Raw genomic sequence first — 20,146 nt, 5'->3', positions numbered from 1 at the left:
ACACATTACAGGCCTGCTGTGCAAATTATATTTTAGAGCATAGTGTCTATAAACTTGCCTATCACATCAAGAGTAGGTGTGCACTCAAAAGAATATAATGGCTGATTTAAAACTATTGATAATTTATTGCATTTGTTCCGAGATTATATTTGTGCAAAGACGAATCAAAGATTTCAAGTCAATGAAGAACCTACCGTATTTTTCGGACCATAAGACGCACTCCCCCCAAAAAAAAGTGTGGGGGGGGGAGTGTGTGCGTCTTATGGTCTGAAGGTACTACCTTCCGGGGGGGGGGGGGCGATCTGCTGCCTCTTCCTCCGATCCGGCGCTCCCCCCGCGCCTGCCTGCCTGGCTCCATCTTCTTCAGGCAAGCGCTGGGATCGCTCCACGTGGCCCCACTGCAAACCCAGCGCTTCGCAAGTGCCGGCTGCGGAGGGGGCAGCGTGCTTCCTCCTTGTCTGTCTGCCTGGCTCCACCTCTGATGCTTAAAGCAAGCGCTGGGATCGCTCCCTCCGCCCTCCGATCCCAGCGCTTGCTTTAAACATCACAGCTGAAGCCAGGCACACAGGCAAGGAGAAAGCACCCGCCCCCTCCGCAAACCCAGCGCTTTGCGAGCGCCGGCTGTGTGGAGGGCAGCGTGCTTTCTCCTTGCCTGTGTGCCTAGCTTCAGCTGTGATGTTTAAAGCAAGCACTGGGATCGCTCCCTCCGCCCTCCGATCCCAGCGCTTGCTTTAAACATCACAGCTGAAGCCAGGCACACAGGCAAGGAGAAAGCACCCACCCCCTCCGCAAACCCAGCGCTTTGCGAGCGCCGGCTGTGTGGAGGGCAGCGTGCTTTCTCCTTGCCTGTGTGCCTAGCTTCAGCTGTGATGTTTAAAGCAAGCGCTGGGATCGGAGGGCGGAGGGAGCGATCCCAGTGCTTGCTTTAAACATCACAGCTGAAGCTAGGCACACAGGCAAGGAGGAAGCATGCTGCCCCCTCCGCAGCCAGCGCTTGCGAAGCGCTGGGTTTGCAGTGGGGCCACGTGGAGCGATCCCAGCGCTTGCCTGAAGAAGATGGAGCCAGGCAGGCAGGCGCGGGGGGAGCGCCGGATCGGAGGAAGAGGCAGTAGATCGCCCCCCAGGAGGAAGGTGCGTCCTATCCTCCGGAGCGCCTTATGGTGCGAAAAATACGGTACTTCCTCCTGGGAATAAATTGTGGAGGGAATTATGTAAAACCTAAAATTGTAAAACTACCATCCAGGCAATCTATTACAATATACAACCATGAATTTATTCCAGCTGTTGCAAAGAGCTTTAACGCTATATTTGAACTGACTGGCTCCCATACTTATCACCCTTCTCCAGCAACTGTTTAATCTCCAAGTATTCAGAGGGCTTTTGGACTTCTGGAAAGTCTGCAGAAACTGATCACAGAGACTGGTTATATAGACATATTCACCCTATGAAAGCAGAACTATGATCTGTTCCACTAACTGGCTCCCTATCTGACTCATTTGGACCTTACGACTGTAATCCATATGATGGCAACATCTAGATTAGACTACTATAATGCACTCTACATAGAGATACTTTGAAGACCCTTGGGAAATTGCAACTAGTCCGGAACACAGTGGCCAGATTGTTGACCGGGTCCTTTCTGGTCAGCTCGTATAACTCCAGCCTTGCAGCAGCTCCCAATCAGTTCCCAGAGCTAATTCAAGGTCTTGGGTTTGACCTATAAAGCCACCATCAATCTAACTATGAATTACTCTACACAAGAAATAAATTTCCTTGACACTACAGTACAGATACACGAGGGACACAAACATATCTACATGCCTCCAGCTACCAGCCCAACCACATCAAACAATCCATTGTCTATAGCCAAGCCCTACAGCCTACACACTATAGTCACATTTGCTCCAACACCTCAGACAGATACTCACTGGAAGGATCTACAGAAGGCATTTTTGCAACTACAGTATCCTCCTGATGTGATAAGAAAAATGACTGGGAAAGCCAGAACAATACCCAAGGAGAGCTTGCTACAAGACAATCCCAAAGAAAATGACGACAGAACTGGTGGTCACATACAGCTCACAACTCAAGCCTGTTCAAACTATTATTAACTGGATAGTGACACTTCCCTCACACAGGAAGGGGGGGAGGTGACTTTTTTTTTTTGCTTACTGACACCCTGATAACATAAACAGCTTCTTACCTGCAATGATAAACTACTTAAGAATAACATGGACTCTGGCACCAAGGCCTGGAACTAACCAAGCTGCCAACTTTGCTCTCATACAAATCTAGCAACACCATCCCTGGACCCAGCAACATCAGTCAGACCATCTCAGGTTCGTACTTTTGCTCATCCTCTAATGTTGTTTATGCCATCATGTGTCAGCAATGCCCTTCCACCCTCTACATTGGACAAACAAATTATAAATGGACATTAAGTCTGACATTAGAAACCACAACATTCAAAAACCAGCGGGGGAACATTTTAACCTTCCAGGACATTCAGTTGCTGACCTAAAAGTAGCAGTTTTCTTACAAAGTAATCTCAAAGGGAGATTAGAAAGATAAACTGCTGAATTGCAACAGATAATGAAGCTCAAGACAATGCATCCTCCTGGACTGAATCCAGACCTAGGCCACCTGTCTCATTACCAGTGTTGATTCTCTACATTTACTACCCCACTGCAGATCACACCCAATCCGTTCACATCAGCTATTGTCATTTTTCTGCTTAAGTCATTCAGCATCTGAAATCTCTCCACTCTCCAAGATGGACAGATGGATTCACATTCTAGCTGTACCTGAAGAACTGAGCAGTGACTCATGAGAGGTCATACCCTGCCACAAACTGTTAGACTTTTAAGTTGCTACTGGATTCTTGTTCTTTTCTGTTTTGCTACAAACAAACATGGCTGCCAATCCTGAAAATGCTGTGTATGTGTTCAAATATATAATTTTGCTTTACGGTGGCTGCTCACATCTTCTGTTTCTACCACTAGAAAAATCAAGACCTTTTTAAAACAATGCAGTTGAAAAGAATGAAATGCTTTGGAAGGGGAGGTTTTTCCTCACTGAAAAGGACAAAGTATTTCATAGGATTTTCTCCCAGTGCTCCCCAATATTTCCACTTGAAAAATGGAAAGTCTGAGGACCTTAGATGCTATACAGCTTGTGTAAGAATTCCTTGCCTTAAGAAGCATTTTACTCATTCTAAAACAGAAGCTATTTCACAGTAGGGTTCGCCCCCCCCCCCAGTACTCCCCAAATTTTCCACCAGAAATTTTAAAAAGTCCATAGGGCATACTGAAAACAACCAAAACTCACCATCTGTTTTTTTCTAAAAATTTTCCAGTCATTCACATCTTTGTCAGAGAAGACCTGCTTAGGAGCTCTCCATAAGCCTTTCAAAAAGAATTTCTCAAGACCTCACCAGTAACAATAGGAAGACTCTGACTGAATTTAAATCAAAACATCTGATATACAATTGCTCATGGGTTACACCTTCAAAAGCTAGAGTGTGTACTGGATAGCATTTGATTAACACCTTACACTATCACATTTTACGGTGAAGCTGAAACTTTAGAAACGTAGAGAGGAAAAGACTACCTGCACACATGCAGCCTGACTGGGATAGGATTTCCAGCTTTTGCCTATTATGTAGCTGCTGAAATAGAAACACAGAAACATACAGCTGGAAGGGACTTCCCCGCACAATGCAGCAAATTCATAAACCCCGCCCCCCAGTAATCTCTGCTCTATGCCCAGAGGAAGAAAAAAACACCCTTCCAGGATCCATGGGCCAATCTGGCTTGGAGGAAAATTCCTTCCTGACCCCAAAGTCGTGATTGGCATTACCCTGGGCATATAAGAAAGGGCCGTGAGAGCCCAAACTGGCTCATCCCTTCCCGCCTTCCCTCTCACAATTTGCCCAAATTCATAGAATCCGCATTGCTGATTGGCTGAGTGCACTAAGAAATAAGGCAGCAATACAATTTTCTGGCTCTTTTTCTACAGAACTGGTACAGCATTCAAATTGCTTGGTTGGTTTTAACTTCATAAGGAAAGCTTAGGACAGTTCACAGAATTACCTTCAGTCCTAAGACAAAAAGATCTTTTCAGATCGCACTGTTGATCTCTTACTCAAATTGTGCTCTACTACAGCTGTTCTATTACATACTGCAGACAATGCAGTTAAATTTCAGTTTTAATTTATCAGGATCTATTGCAGGAAACCTGTAATTATTATTGCTAATTTATAGTTCACCTTTCTCATTGGGACCCAAGAGAGATTACGAGTATGATAAAGTTTTCAGTTTATCAAACAGAACACTGTGTACAAACATACCTGTTTAAAGCAATAATCAGCTCAAGAAAGACTTCATCCATAATAAAAGGGACCTCTGGAGCTGAACCATTACACCATAGTTTTTGTCCTTCTCAGGGCTTTTTTTGTAACAGGAACTCCTTTACATATTAGGTCACACATCCCTGATGTAGCCAATCTTCCTGGAGCTTACAGTAGGCCCTGTACTAAGAGCTCTGTAAACTCCAGGAGGATTGGCCACGTCAGGAGTGTGTGACCTAATATGCAAAGGAGTTCCTGCTACAAAAAAAGCCTTTTACAATGCCTTTCTAAACAATTCTGTTTGGCACATATTGCAAAGTGACAGAAGCAGCCTCACGTGGTTGTTCCACAATATAGGAGCCACCACAGAGAATGCACATCAACAGGCATTGATGGTGTTACCTGTTTGCAGGATGGTACCTTTAGAAGGCTTTTGCTCAGGTGAGAGGAACTGTCAGTATTCCACAATGAAGGATATTTAATTTATTTATTTATTTATTTAATAGGCCTATATTCCGCCTTTTCCCGTAACTCAAGATGGATCATAACATATAAAACAATAAAAACCTACATATCAAAGTTAAAACACCAATTAAAAATTTACTGTAAAAACAATAAATAAAACGCACCACTGGCGGACAGGGCACAGCATATCAATAACCAGTTGTAGGCCCACCTTATACGATGGTAATAACAATAGGATAGCACTGTAATAAGCATGATATCACCACAAGGGAGGCCAAATGATGGAATACATCAATCTTCAATTTAGCCATACTTATTTCCTTCACTATATTCTCCCCCCCCCCCTCTGCCCACTGAACCCAAACAAATGGTAACCATATAAACTGAACTTGCTATTCCTGATAAACATCATTATATTGCATGGTAATTTACTGTTCACCTCCTGCCTATGTGCATGAACTAGTACATTCCATTTCATTGTATCTGAGGAAGTGTGCATGCACACAAAAACTCACATTCTTGAATAAAACCTTGTTGGTCTTAAAGGTGTCACTGGACTCAAACTTTGCTCTGTCTTTTTGCAGCTGTATCAGCTAGCTTCTCCAGCAACAAAGATGGATCAAGTATCATCCATAGGCTCTTAACTGAGTCAGCGAACATCAGCCGGATCCCATTAAAAGCGAGAGCACCACGAGCTTCAGAAACCCAGACTTCCCAGCCAACAATTTCTGTTTATTGCGTTACTACCTGAGCCAGTAGATTAACCACTTTAATCATATCAAGTTTGCTCCTAAGATGTATTTCAGTCACCCAAGGCAACTGTACTACAGCAGCAAAACAAGAACATAATTCTATTTACTATAGCTAGACCCATCAATAGGGTTGTCTGTTTCCTCCCCACAGCCTATTTTTAATGGCTGCTTTTTTGGGGGCGGGGGGAGAAGACCAAAAGATAATACTGATCTCCAAGCCAGCTTTGAAAAGCTATGTCTGCACATCATGAGACAATTAAAGGCACAAGAACTAGCCAGACTATCTTAGGGTAAGCTAGCAACCCTGGCCCCCAAATTCCTGATCATGGGAGTTCATAAGAACATAAGAGAAGCCATGTTGGATCAGGCCAATGGCCTATCCAGTCCAACACGGTGTCACATAGTGGCCAAAAAACCAGGCACCACCAGGAGGTCCATCAGTGGGGCTAGAACTTCAGAGTCCAGATTACCTTCTCCTTACACAGTGCTACACAGTGACTAAAAGGTAGAACATCTATATTTTATAATAATAATAACAAATTTTATTTATATCCCGCCCTCCCCGCCGAAGCAGGCTCAGGGCGGCTTTGGAAGTTGCAGGACATCGGAAAAAGAGAGAAATGGGAACTCTTATTAGGCCTACCTGCAAGCATGATTTAGCAGATCTTATGAAGAAAAAAAGCTACCTTATGTTCAAGTAGAGCTCTTATCCGAAAGCAAGTAACAGTTAAGTTGGCTTGTGTTCCGTATGAAGAAGTCTTGTGCAATTCAGCATCAGCTCTTCAAGAACTTGGTTAGCTAACAGTTTTTGAAGTTCTGAAACTAAGTTTAAAAAAGTGACTCAACAGGTTTCCTGCTGTTCTTAGAAAACTGTGTGGGTAACCTCACATACTGCCTTTCTGTATTCAGTGTGAAAAGCATAAGTAGAACGCCAGAGCAGCAATTCAGCAACATTCCAGAATTAACCCCCAGGGTTCCTTCTTATGTGGGCGAGAGCTCTATAATGGGTCACACTGCACACAGGATGCCAAAGGGACTCTTCAACGAAAAATGAAGGTGACTTTCAACTGACTAGGCCAAGATAGCAATTAAATACTTGCAACTGCCAATTATGCCAGAAAGTCCAAAATTAAGTGGCAATCTCTCACATAGACACATGTAACTGCCTTATATTGGATCAGACCACTGGTCCATTAAAGTCAGTATTGCCTACGCAGACTAGCAGCAGCTCCTTAGGGTCTCTGGTAAAGGTCTTTCTTAAACCATCTCATCCTTTAAACTGGAGATGCTGAGGACTGAATCTGGGACCCTCTGCAGGCCCAGTGGATGCTCTACCACAGAGCCACAACCCCCCCCCCCATGTTCACTTTCACACTTTGACACACCCTTCATCCTGGAGGAGGCACCTGCCATCCAGCATTAAATGGGGAGTTTCTAACACCTCAAATTTAGCTATCAGGCTTAACTTCTACTTGCCCTGTGGCATAACTACAGGCATCTCAATAGGTTGAGAAGAAAAAATGAAGTAAATCAATACCGTGAGGCCACAAATGCCCAGGATTCAGGATTACTAAGAAACCCACTGAATACTAAGAGGAACAAGACACCAGCTTCTGCCATGGTATTCTAAAATTCTGGGGATAGAATGGTCTTCACCATATTAAATAGCATTACATTGGCTTAAGACCACTAAGCCATCTAGTCTAGTACTTTGTCTGGCAACACCTCTTTGGAATCTCAAGCAGAGAAAGGTCTTTCCCAATACTTTATTGGGCATTTTCCGTATACAAAGTGTGCGATCTACCATTGCCTCTGCCTGCATCGAGTCTGTTACTGCTCCGGCAAAAACCCCCAGATCTTTAAATACCTGACAAGTTAGAAAGGCTGAAAAAATGCAAGCCTAATTTCAGCAAAAGCACCACTTTAAAACAATCTATTAACTGAAGACCCCGTGATCATCTTTTAGCTTCTACCCTGACCCCACATACCAACCCATTCCTACTTTAGGGAGGGATGGTGGCTCAGTGGTAGAGCATTTGCTTGGTAAGCAGAAGACCCCAGGTTCAATCCCTGGCATCTCCAACTAGAATCAGAGAATCATAGAGTTGGAAGGGACCTCTAGGATCATCCAGTCCAACCCCCTGCACAATGCAGGAAACTCACAAACACCCCCCCCCATGCATAGGATCTTCATTGCCTATGTGATCCACGCAACGGTCACCTCGAAGCTAGACTACTGTAACGCCCTCTACATGGGGCTGCCCTTATACCGAACGCGGAAACTGCAGTTAGTGCAGAACGCGGCGGCCAGGCTGTTGGTGGGACTACCTCGGTGGGAACACGTGCAGCCTGGGCTGCGGGAGCTGCACTGGCTGCTGGTTGTGTACCGTGTTCATTATAAGGTGCTGGTTATTACCTTTAAAGCCCTTTATGGCCGAGGACCTGCCTACCTTAGGGACCGCCTCTCCCCATATGTTCCCCAGAGAGCACTGAGATCTAGTTCTCAAAATCTTTTAAAAATCCCTGGTCCAAGAGAGGCTAGATTGAAAACAACGAGGAAGCAAGCCTTCTCAGTAATGGCCCCCCGATGGTGGAATCAACTTCCAGAGGTGGTGTGAGCCCTGCGGGACCTGAACCAGTTCCGCAGGGCTTGCAAAACCACCCTCTTTCAGCTCGCTTTCAAGACAGAACCCGACTAAACTGACCTCTAGCCGTCTAACCATCTTATATATGACTGTAAATTATAGCACCTTAATTATTAATTATTAACATATAACACCTGTTTTATCTAATTTTATCCTAACTTATAATGGTAATTTAATTGTATTTTAATTTGTCTTATTGTATTGTATTGATTGTATTTTATTGAACTCATGGTTGTTCCATGTCTGTGAGCCGCCCTGAGCCTGCCTTTGGAGGGGGAGGGCGGGATACAAAAATAAATTTACCTTTACCTTACCTTACCTTACTGTCAGATGGCCATCTAGCCTCTGTTGAAAAACCTCCAAGGAAGGAGAGCCCACCACCTCCCGAGCAAGCTTGTTCCACTGAGGAAACGCTCTAATGGTCAGAAGTTCTTCCTAATGTTGAGCGATTTAATTTCAACCCATTGGTTCTGGTCCTACCTTCTGGGGCCACAGAAAACAATTCCACACCATTCTCTATAGGACAGCCCTTCAAGTACTTGAAGATAGTGATCATATCACCTTTCAGCCATCTCCTCCTCCAGGTGAAACATCCCCTGCTCCTTCAACTTTTACTCAAAGGACTTGGTCTCCAGACCACTCACCATCTTCATCACCCTCCTCTGGACCCGTTCAAGCTTGTCTATATCCTTCTTAAAATGTGGTGCCAAAACTGAACACAATACTCCAGGTGAGGTCCTACCAGAGCAGAGTAAAGCAATACTAGAGTAAAGCGAACTAAACAGGGTCCAGGCAAGTAGATGTGAAAAACCACAGCTTGAGACCCTGAAGAGCTGCTGCCAGTCTGAGTAGACAATACTGAATTTGATGGACCGAGGGTCTGATTCAGTATAAGGCAGCTTCATATGTTCATATGTTCCACTCCACAGCAAATCCCAGGCCCACTCCCCTCCAGTTACAACCTGCCTTTGACTGAATGTTCCCCACTACAGTTCCCTGAGAATCTGTTCCATCTCCCACACACTGAGCCTAGCTTTGACAAGCAAACAGAATATTCTTTGTCATCCAGTTCGCGTGTAGCCTTAAAGCACAGCAAAAGGGTTACTGTGCCTACTAACAATAGACCATTCAGTGCTGAACTTCCCAGCATCCTTTCATGACCAAAATTAAGCACAATGGAAAAAAAAATTCTCTGCCAATCTTGCACAACTATCACTTCCATCAACACTTCTGAACTATTAATGTTTTCAGCTTCCTCAACCCATAATTCCCTCTTTCAGGTCATCTGAAGAACTGGGAAGAAGTTGCAACTGCCAATTATGCCAGAAAGTCCAAAATTAAGTGGTACCTTCTCACATGCACACATGAAGTAGTCAAAGTTTTCCAGTGTAATGTTTTTTCTGTGGAAAGTTTTCCACCTCACATATGTAAACACAGATTCAGATGGTTAGCTGTGTTGATATGAAACAGCAGAACAAAGTTTGAGTCCAGTGACACCTTTAAGACCAACAAAGTTTTAGTCTGCATATAAGCTTTTGTGTGTGTGCACACTTCTTCAGATACAGTGGTTTCTGTTTCAATGTATCTGAAGAATACATTGCATACATACAAAAGCTTACACCCAGAAAAAAAACCTGGTTGGTCTTAAATGTGCCACTGGACTCAAAATATGTCAATACAGTCTACCTAGGATTACTCAAACTAGCCTGACATCTGATCTCAGAAACTGAGCAGGATCAGCCCTGATTACTAGCTGGATGGGAGACCACCAGGAAATTCCAGGATCACTAGGCAGAGAAAGGCAATGGCAAACTATCTCTGTTCACCTCTTGCCTTGAAAACTGTGTGGGGTCAACATTAATTGGCTGTGACTTAAGTGCTCTTCACACACACAGTTGCCAGGGCTGTTATTCAGCATATCAATCATATTAGGTGGAATAAATGCAGGACGTTTGCTCCTTGGGAGGACAGCTATGGTGAACCTGGGCAGCATAATAAAAAAGTAGAGTCATCACCCTGACAAAAAAAGTCTGTATAGTCAAAGCTATGGTATTCCCAGTAGTAACGAATGGCTGTGAGATTTGGACCACAAGAAAGGCCGAGTGCAGAAGAATAGATGCTTCTGAACTTTGGTGCTGGAGAGTCCCTTGGACTGCAAGAAGCAAAAATCAGTCAGTCCTAAGGGAAATCAACCCTGACTGTTCCCTGCAAGGTCAGATGCTGAAGTAAACAGTGGACATTACGTTTTAGTCATAAGCTCTGGTAATAAGGCTATGTGCAGCTAGCTCATCAGTTGGCTCACTGCAGCACAGATAAAGAAGATAAACGCAAAATGTTACTTGAACATATATGGACTTTCCTTCTACTGAATCAAGACCATTGGTCCATCAAGGTCAATACTGCCTACTCAAAATGGCAGCAGCTCTCCAGCTGAGGTCTTTTATATCACCTACTACCTGATCCTTTAATTGGAGATGCCAGGGACTGAACTAGGGACCTTCTGCCTGCCCAGCAGATACTCAGCCACTCAAGTCAGTGCTCCTCCCCTTTCTCACCTGATGACTCAAACCCAAAGATCACCATACTGCACTAAACACTTAACTCAAGTGTGTGCATGCAGAAGAACATGTATATAGGCTATTTATTGGGGTTCCAGCCTCCCACAAGCATTATTTGCAGTATCAGGACAATGCCAAAGAGAGTTATACGAATGCTGTATCAAAGCACAATAGCCTGTGTTTTAGAATAGGGGTACTAAATTAATGGAAGTTCTGCCATACCAAAAAGCCATGGTAATTTCAGCATGCCAATCTTCTGAAATAATCACCCATTTCTTTACTTCTCTACAAAAGCTTGATTCAGGAAACCAGCCTACACTTTTTTAGAGCACCTTGCCATCCTCAGGGATAGTTGTGTTAGCCTACACATTCTTTGTTGTGTTTGCTAGAAAGTTTTAGTATGCTTTAAGACTAACAACCATTTGTGGGCCAGAGCCCGTTTCATCAAAATGCCTGAGGAGATTGCTCATACACCATAAGCACAGGGGAGGGGGGGGGAATAATTGCCTTTTCTCTTAGTGCAAGTTAGACAGCTGTCAGGTAGAAATGGCTTTAGATTAAAAAAAAAAAAACCTCCCCAAGTGATAAGAAATTAGGGAGAAGGCTTGCCTGAGAACAGATCAAACAAATCATGCATTTAAAGTAGCCAAACCTCAAAAACATACAAGGGGGGAAAGGCAAGGGGGAGCTTTTGAGAGGAGGGAGTTACTGGACCGGTCAGTGTTAAAAAGGAATTATCTCCACCACCAAGCATGCCATCATCTCCCGTTCTCCGAGTGAGTGGGCATGCAGAAAGAGGCAGGGAGGCATGGCGTGCCTTCTCTATTCGGAAGCACTAGTATAACAAGACCTTCCAAAAAGCAGCAAGTGCTGGCTCTATAGGGGCATGCTACATGGCCCACGGGGACCTGCAATTCACTTAAGGGTCATGACCATTACTTGAAGACACCCCTTTAAACAGGTTAAATCACATTGTGAGGAGGGGAAAATTTAGCCGTGAAACATTTCCTCTAAGGTCAGTTCTACACACCCTCACCCTTTACCTTTAAGAATATAGCAAGGGGACATTCCCAAACACAGACCAAGCAATGCCATGACCAGTTTTTGGGGGGAGTTTTTTTTTTGGGGGGGGGGGGATTGTAAACATTAAAAATGATGTTAACCATTAAATTTATTAAGAATAAACCCACTTCTTTTTCTATTACATTTTTGTCACGCTCTAACTCCAACATACATAACACGACTCTCCCATGCTCTATTTCAGGGGTGGCCAACAGTAGCTCTCTAGATTTTTTTTCCCCCTACAACTCCCATCAGCCCCAGCCAGCATGGCCAATGGCTGGGGCTGATGGGATTTGTAGGCAAAAACAGCTGGAGAGCTACCGTTGGCCACCCCTGCTCGATTTGACCATGGTAGATAGGTTAGGCAGGCAGATCAACTAGCTAAAGGTTGCCCTTCATGACTGACCTCTTCCCTGTCCCATACTAACCACTATACTAGCTCATATTTTTCTACTTCTTGGGGGAAGAGATTCCCCCCCACACACACACACACCATCAGGGTCTATAACCTTCAGCTTCAGAACACAATCTTATTTCAGTTTAATCTTACTGCACTGTAGAGAGAGAATACCTTCAGGCAATTAAATCAAGGATATTAGAAGGTGGTAAGCGTCAGGGGAATCTAACAAAAGCATATTCGTATCACACAGAAGCTAATAGCTTTTCTGACAGCTCATGGCAGAATACTGGCCTGGCCTATAGAAGCCTGCAGGGCTTCTCTAATCAGAAAGCAACACTAAATGCAGGAAAAGAAAAACATTGCTGCTTTTAAAGTTATTAACATAAAGCACATATGGATCCTGCCAATGCCTACAGAGCATGCAACTACCAAGCATAGCAGAATGGAGAGAGCAAATTAGAATCCTTGCTATTCTGTGCCTGTTTTCAGAAGCTGATGAGGAGTACGGCAGCTGATCTCTGCTAATATGGCAAGCAAAAAACCCTTGCATCTCTACAGAGCACAGTAACAACCTGCTGTGAGATACAATAAATCAGTGACTAGTTTCAGTTAAAGTTTAATTCCAAAAACAGCTTGCTACCCCTTAGGTAATGCATCTAGAAAGCGGATGTGTTATCAGTCTTAACACCAATAGTTATTCAACAGTAGGAGGTAAGTACTTGACATTTCACCATATCATTTTGCTACACTGTTGGAATGTTGATATATGAACAATTATTGCAAAATAACTTTGAATCTAGTGCTCAGTTCTTGAACTTTGACACAAAGGGAATTACACAAAGCACCTCTTACGTCCTCCTGCCCATTACTGTACCTTAGCATTGGAAGATTTTTATAACTAGGGACACACAGGATTTTGCAATAATTTCCCCTCAAAAGTAATAAAGGAGCAGAAGAAAAACAGCAGGCTTTTATACCCCATTTTTCTCTACCTTGAAGGAGTCTCAAAGAGGCTTACAACTGTCTTCCCCTCCTCTTCCCACAACAGGCACCTTGTGAGGTAGGTGGGGCTGAGAGAGCTCTGAGGGAACTGTGACTGGCCCAAGGTCACTCAGCAGGAGCAGTGAATCAAACCCAGTTCTTCAGATAGAGTCTGCCGCTCTTAACCACTGCACTTCTGGATTTCTAGCAATGAAAACATACTCTGTTGAGCTTCAAGTCAAAGAGCTGGCAGCAAAATAGGCTTTGAACACATGTATGTTGCCCAGATTGTAAGAATTCAGCTAAAATTCCAAGGGTTAGTTCTCTCTACAACTCATTAACAAATGTTCAAGCAAACCTGACTATGTAATGTAAAAGCTATTCACTGTAATATGTGTATAGTAGATTGTAATGGAGCCAGTTTGGTGTAGTGTGCGGACTCTTATCTGGGAGAAATGAGTTTGATTCCCCACTCCTTCACCTGCACATGCTGGAATGGCCTTGGGTCAGCCATAGCTCTGGCAAAGGTTGTCCTTGAAAGGGCAGCTGCTGTGAGAGTCCTCTCAGCCCCACCCACCTCAGGGTGTCTGTTGTGAGGGAGGAAGATAAAGGAGATTGTGAGCTGCTCTGGGACTCTGAGATTGAGTGGAGGGTGGGATATAAATTTCTACTTCTTCTTAACTCAGAGAGAATGAACAATGGTTCCTAAGTGGCGGGGGAGGGGTCATAATCCATCATTTACAAATCCAGATGCTACAGTTCTGCTGCACTGTAAGGTTCCAGTACTCCTGGGTGTCATACAATAATGTAATGTAACAACAAAACCCTTAAAAGCTCTTCAGCACTTCTTGATTTAACAGTGAGTGCCCATAATCACATTATCTTTTTAAAAAGCCTGTATTTCAGAAATATTTTGATTTTGCCCAATTTAGGAAGCAACCCCTCCAAGAGGGAGAGCTCAAACAGACTGCTCAGTGTTGCTGCTCTCAAGCTTCCTTGGCTACAAAGAGTAGTTCAGCTGTTCCTTAAGATCTAGGCCACAGAACATGTAAGTGTACACATACTTTTCCAGTCAGGAGCTACCAGAATCCCATGCTGACACTGAAATGCCATTTTGCTACCATAATCATTTACTACTACTTCAATAATATTATCAGTGAACTGTCAGCTTTATCCAAGTTGCAAGCTGAACAGATAACACAACAAGATTGCATCACTGAAGTGAGAAATATCTACACTTGCATACAACATTGGCACTAAGGACTATGTATAGTTCATCAGCCTTCCAACTACACTTGTACAAGCAAGAAACAGTCAATGAAAATAGGTACCTGGTTAACAATGACCAAGGCCTAATTACAGATAGCTACTGCTGCTACTATCCAATACCCTGAACAAGTTGCAGAGGCTGTGAGCCATTAAGTGCAGTGATTTTTTCCAAAGTCTACAGCTCCAGACATCTCCAGTATTTCTATGAAGAACAGGACTGTCTGGACTGCCAAACGGATGCAATAAAATTAAGTACTCTGGAATTTTGTAAAATGAGCCTTTTATATTCAAGCTGGTAAGGACAGCCACTCATTAAAAGTTATCCCCGGAGACAACACACAAACTTTACATGAAGCACTCAGAAGTCAAATAACATTATTAGACATCTAATCCAGGCTACTTCTAATCTAGTATACTTTTTAGTGGGCCAGACCCTAACAAGGTTACAAAGCTTCTTGGTTGCACAGAACTCTTGAAGCAGAAATTTGAACATCTGCTACCTAGATTGTCATACCATGTTCAAGAAAACATGCCTCTCCAATGCCAACATAGCAACCTCTGTCAAAATTAATAGTTCACATTAATAAGTGGTAGAATTAATCTAATTCAGTTCATAAATTTTGATCAGTTCTAATTTTTTTTCAAAGATACTGTTGATGTCATACCTATAATGGAACTCGTGACTTGCCATAGGTTAAGTCCTTACCATAGGTGCTTCTTAGAATGGAGAGAATCCTGATTGACAGATGACCTCTCCCATCAATGAGGATGTTCTCCTCCTCCCAAGGAGGAGACTATAGTCACAAAGCATTTCAGTAATGCAGCAATTAATGTCCTGTGCATTTACCAGATGCCCCAAATCACAGAAATACACCCAGCATGCTACAAGACAAGATACTCAGAACTAATACTTCTACAGTGATTTATTTAGCCAAGGCTATCATTGCTCAAAAACAGGAAGAAATATCTGTACAGAATGTACCCAACACAGGAAGCACTCAAAGTCTGCCTCTCAAGAATCCTGTCCAATTACTACATGGTCTTATGACCATTCATTAAATACACTGGTAAACCAAATGTTACGACACCTCTCTGTTTTAGTGTGGAAACAAGGGAATTAAGGGGAAGTGGTGACAAGCCATTTAGGGCATCCGTATGCTCAGGTAGCAGACCAAATTTATTCAACTACACTTTATAACCAGAAAAGTCTGGGCGACACAGCTATTCCAGGCAGATGTTCTTCCAGATAGACTAATACAACCCAATGTCATTTTCTTCATCAATGACCTCTGTCCTTTATCTTCTAGTTAATGTATTTTAGAACCCAGGTCGGGTTCCAAGATTGATTGTCACGGGATGCCTTAATCACAATTGTGTTTGTTATGTTGGTATTCTGCTGCACACCTTAAAGGACTACTGCCCACGTTCATTCTTAAGCTTTCACTTATTTACTTCATTTACACCCCACCTTCCTGCGCAACGGAATGCAAAATACCTTGCATCATTCTTTGCTCCTCCATTGTATCTTCACAATCAGTGAGTATGGATGAGTGTGTGTGACTAGCCCCACAACATCCCATGTCAAAGTGGGATGTTAACCTGAGTCTCCCAAATCCTAGGCTGACACTCTAACCATTACACAACACTATCTTCAGTTTACAAAACAGCACATTTAAGTTTGATGCACAATGTCTATTCAAAAACTATTTACAAAAACTTAGGGAATTATTGGGGGGGGGGGGAATCCCAAGATCTTGCTGCATTCAGCCCACAGCTGCAGATAAAAGCACGGCTGGTCTCAGGACAGTAAAAATTCTGTGTTTTATAATGGCTGTGTTTCCAAACATGCATTTTAGCAGTTCCAGAAAAGATTCCTTACTGTATTACAACAAGCTCATACTTACATATCCCAGCAATGATGGAGAAGGCATGCTCCCATCTCACACAAAATATGAGACTGTAGAAGTTGAAAGCCATCAGAGAAAAACATAAGATGACACTGATCCATTCTTGCAGCCTTTTTCCTGTTCAACAAAAAAGGGGGAAATTCCATTTATTGAAATTGCAATAAATAACCAAACCAGTGAAACATTTTTTCCAGCTCAGTCTGAAATAACAAGCCTACAGTAAGAGCTGAAGAGATAAATGTGTCTTTCCTATAGGCCCAAGCAACAGAATAAAGCTATCGACAGAAATGCCGCATAGTGATTTTCTATGCACTAAAACCAGGAGCAAGATAAAAAGAAGCAAACAAATGCTTTAAATGAATTAAATAAGGTAATTTCCTTTAGGATATCCTGCTGCATCTTGCTGATAAATTGAACTGGGCTCCTCTGCGGTAAATGTGCTTCCTACACTTCTGTATGGAGACAAATATTCACTTATTAAATACCCCTGAATTATCACAAGTGAAAAACCTGTTCACATAGTTTGGGATGGCATCAATCTTCAGAGCTGCACAGTATTTCAACTAAAATTTCAACTGTATTTATTCTTACAAAAACAGAAAGTGTACTGGATTGGAATTACCAAGTAGCATAAGTATTTTTTCACATTTCCCACAAGGAACAAGACATGACTTTTTGATACTGAGAACAAGCCCACCATGGTAGCGTTTTAATGCAGTTTCCAGCAGATTTTTAGAGACTCCAACCCCATTCAGTCTATGTATTCCAATATACTTATGTGAGCAAACTCTTCTTCCATGCCAGTGGCAGAGAAGTCAGCTGAATACAGATAATTTTTTTTAAAAAGCTATTATCCTGTAGAGCCGTGATGTACTTTTACACTATGTCTGAAAGGTAGTGGAGATGCAGCTGCTACAAGCCATAATATAATTAGAACTTGGGAGCGCCTCATTGTTATTGGCGTTTGAAACATCTGTTGAATGCAAATCACAGAGGAATAAATAAAAGCTTGAGTGGATCCCAAACCAATGTCATCAGAAGAACAGAGTTCAGACTGTACAGACCGAAAAGTTAATATTAACACTCCCGAGCAGACAATGCCCTTAGGTATTGACAAAACAAGGAGTTTGGCCTTTGATGCCATAAGGATCTTGGGACATGCTACTGGGTCTCCGGTTCCTTCAATCAAGATTCTAAGACAAACACAGGGTCAAGGTACAATATAAGAACACAAGCATGCTCTGTTCCTGTATTGCCTACTTCCCTACCACAAGAAAGTTTTTGGCCTTGGGTGAGAGCTTTGGTGATTGTCAAGAAGCATTCCTGCAAATAACAGCACTAGAGGTTTTTGGGTAAATACCACCGACCAACTGCTTCCAGAGTTGAAAAACAAACGTTAGAGACAGCCTTGCTTTTTTAAAAAAAAAGCTTAAAATTGAATGTACTATAGAGGACAAATGCCTCCACAGAGCCTTTTGCAGCTGTGTTCTTCAAGTATTGCTCTCCCGTCTAAAGAAAAAAAAGAGGGACAAGAAGTCATTACATTATATTGTTTCTAGCAACTGTCTATATGACTTAAATCTGTGCTTCATCTCATTTTTGCCATCTTCTAGGCATGGAACAGGGGTCCCGGGGGGAGGGGAGGAGGTATTCGTGAGTTTCCTCTGGAGGTCCCTTCCAACTATATGATTCTATGTATTACTCAACCTTTAGCCAAGTCTTGGTCACAATTTACACCATGCTCACCACCCTCCCCATGACTCTGCAAGCATCTAAGGTTAACTAGGTACTCCACATGAATCCCAATTCTTGTAGTAGAGGTTCAGTTTGTACTATTCTTCCCCCCAAAATGGTGAGGGGAGGGAAGACATCATATGAGCTGCAACTCTGCAGTTATGCTTTTAATAACTACCTGCATGGTAGAAGGAACAGATTGTCAAGAACTATGCCATGATTTTCTGCTCATCACCACTGCTTCTTCTCCCTTGCTAGGCCTCGCTTATCTGTGTAACGTATTATTCAAGCATTTTCCATCGGCCAGAGCATGGTCTCAAGGCCAGTTACTGAATTAGACACTGATTAGAAAGCACTTGCTTTCCCAGAACTATGGGGTGGAGAGACAGTGGCAGCCACCAAAAAGTTCCCGTTTTGCGTTCCCATTTTTGCTTCAAAGTATAACGGCTAGATGATGTTATCCTATATAAGCAGGCCCCTGAGAAAAGACGTCAGTCTTAGCAAAACCATGTTTTACCTCCAGGTCTGTCTGTGAAATAAACCTGCCTTTATGAATGGATTGTGTGATTTTCTGAAGAACCGGGGGGGTCTTGACACAGACAAGCTCAGAGCCAGTGTAGCTAGAGTGTTACGCTATGATCTGGGAGACCCAGACTCAAACCTTTACTCTGTCGTTGGGCCAGCCATACAGTCTCAGCCTAACCTACCTCACAGGGTTGTTGTGAGGATAAAAGAGAAAAAAAGGATGCAAGGTGCTTTGGGTCTCCACTGGAAAGAAAGATACAATATAAATGAAATAAATATCATGCAAAGGTAACACTGACCCCAGCAAATATACAAAAACTACTGGAGGAAAAAAGTATATGAAATTCTCCCTGTTAAGGCATAAGCCACCCTGCCATTTCCCCTTTTTAACTTAACCATCCAGAATGAGCAGTGCACCCTCAGAACTGTATCTTAGCCCTTGCCCCCTCCCCCACCAAATAACGTTATGGAGGTCAATGCAGATTGTGGGTACAGGTAGAAGAGTTATTTAAAATGCTGGCACAAGCAGCATGTTGCCAAAGCAGCAGAGGGTCATGATATGGTATTGTTCTTGGAGCCTCTATGGCATCCAAATAAGTTAATTAACACCCACATTCTGCAAAGGAGCAGCTACCCTAAATAGAAGAGTTAAATGGATAAGTCCACAAGGAACAATTAAGATGACGATGTGGGAAGCCCCGTGGTACTTGCATGCTATCCCAAAGGAAGCTCATATTCAGACTGCCTGCAAAGAGAGCCCTGCCATTTAATGTTCAAAGCATGGGATGCTGCAAAATTATTTTTCAGAAGTTGATGCTTATGCATGCAGCCACACCCAAGTTCCAATCGCACACATGAAGCTGCCTTATAGTGAATCACACCATCAGTCCATCAAGGTCAGTACTGTCTATTCAGACAAGCAGCAGCTCTCCAGGGTCTCAGGCAAAGGCCTTTCCCATCTCCTGCAGTCTGGTCCTTTTTACGGGATTGCACCTGAGACTTTCTGCATGCCAAACAGAGGTTCTTCCACTGTGCCACAGTGCCTCAATGATATAAGTTACATGATCAACAAACTTCACATGAATATATTAAGCTGCCTGATACGGAATCAAACCACTGGTGAATCAAGGTGAGTATTGTCTCTTCAGACAGGCAGCATCTCTTTAGGGTCTCCAGCAGAGGGCTTTCACACAACCAACTACCTGATCCTTTTAACGTGAGATGCTGGGGACTGAACCTTGGACTCTCAGCATGCCAAGCAGCAGAAGAGTAGGTTTTTATACCCCATTTTCCTCTACCTTAAGGAGTCTCAAAATGGCTTATAATCACTTTCCTTTCCTCTCCCCACAAAAGGCACCTGCAGGTGAGGCTGAGAAAGTTCAGAGAGAACTGTGGCTAGCCCTAAGGTCACTCAGCAGTCTTCATGTGGAAAAATGGGGAATCAGACCCAGTTCTCCAGCTTAGAGTCTACCACTTCAGAGTGGCAGATTAGAGTCTACC

The 20,146-nt window shown here is 43.1% G+C and overlaps 1 protein-coding gene across 1 annotated transcript in view; it reads right to left on the bottom strand.

The window, feature by feature from the left end:
* Positions 1 to 20,146, bottom strand: part of PEDS1 (plasmanylethanolamine desaturase 1) — a 39,087-nt gene that overhangs the window by 9,984 nt on the left and 8,957 nt on the right. Inside the window, exon 2 of the mRNA XM_060230802.1 lies at positions 16,385 to 16,504. Coding sequence (XP_060086785.1) covers positions 16,385 to 16,504 — 120 coding nt within the window. The remainder of the gene's footprint in view (positions 1 to 16,384; positions 16,505 to 20,146) is intronic.

Source organism: Heteronotia binoei, chromosome 2 (genome assembly GCF_032191835.1).
Source record: "Heteronotia binoei isolate CCM8104 ecotype False Entrance Well chromosome 2, APGP_CSIRO_Hbin_v1, whole genome shotgun sequence".
Taxonomy (NCBI): Eukaryota; Metazoa; Chordata; class Lepidosauria; order Squamata; family Gekkonidae; genus Heteronotia; species Heteronotia binoei.
This window is presented reverse-complemented; position numbering and strand designations above follow the sequence as displayed.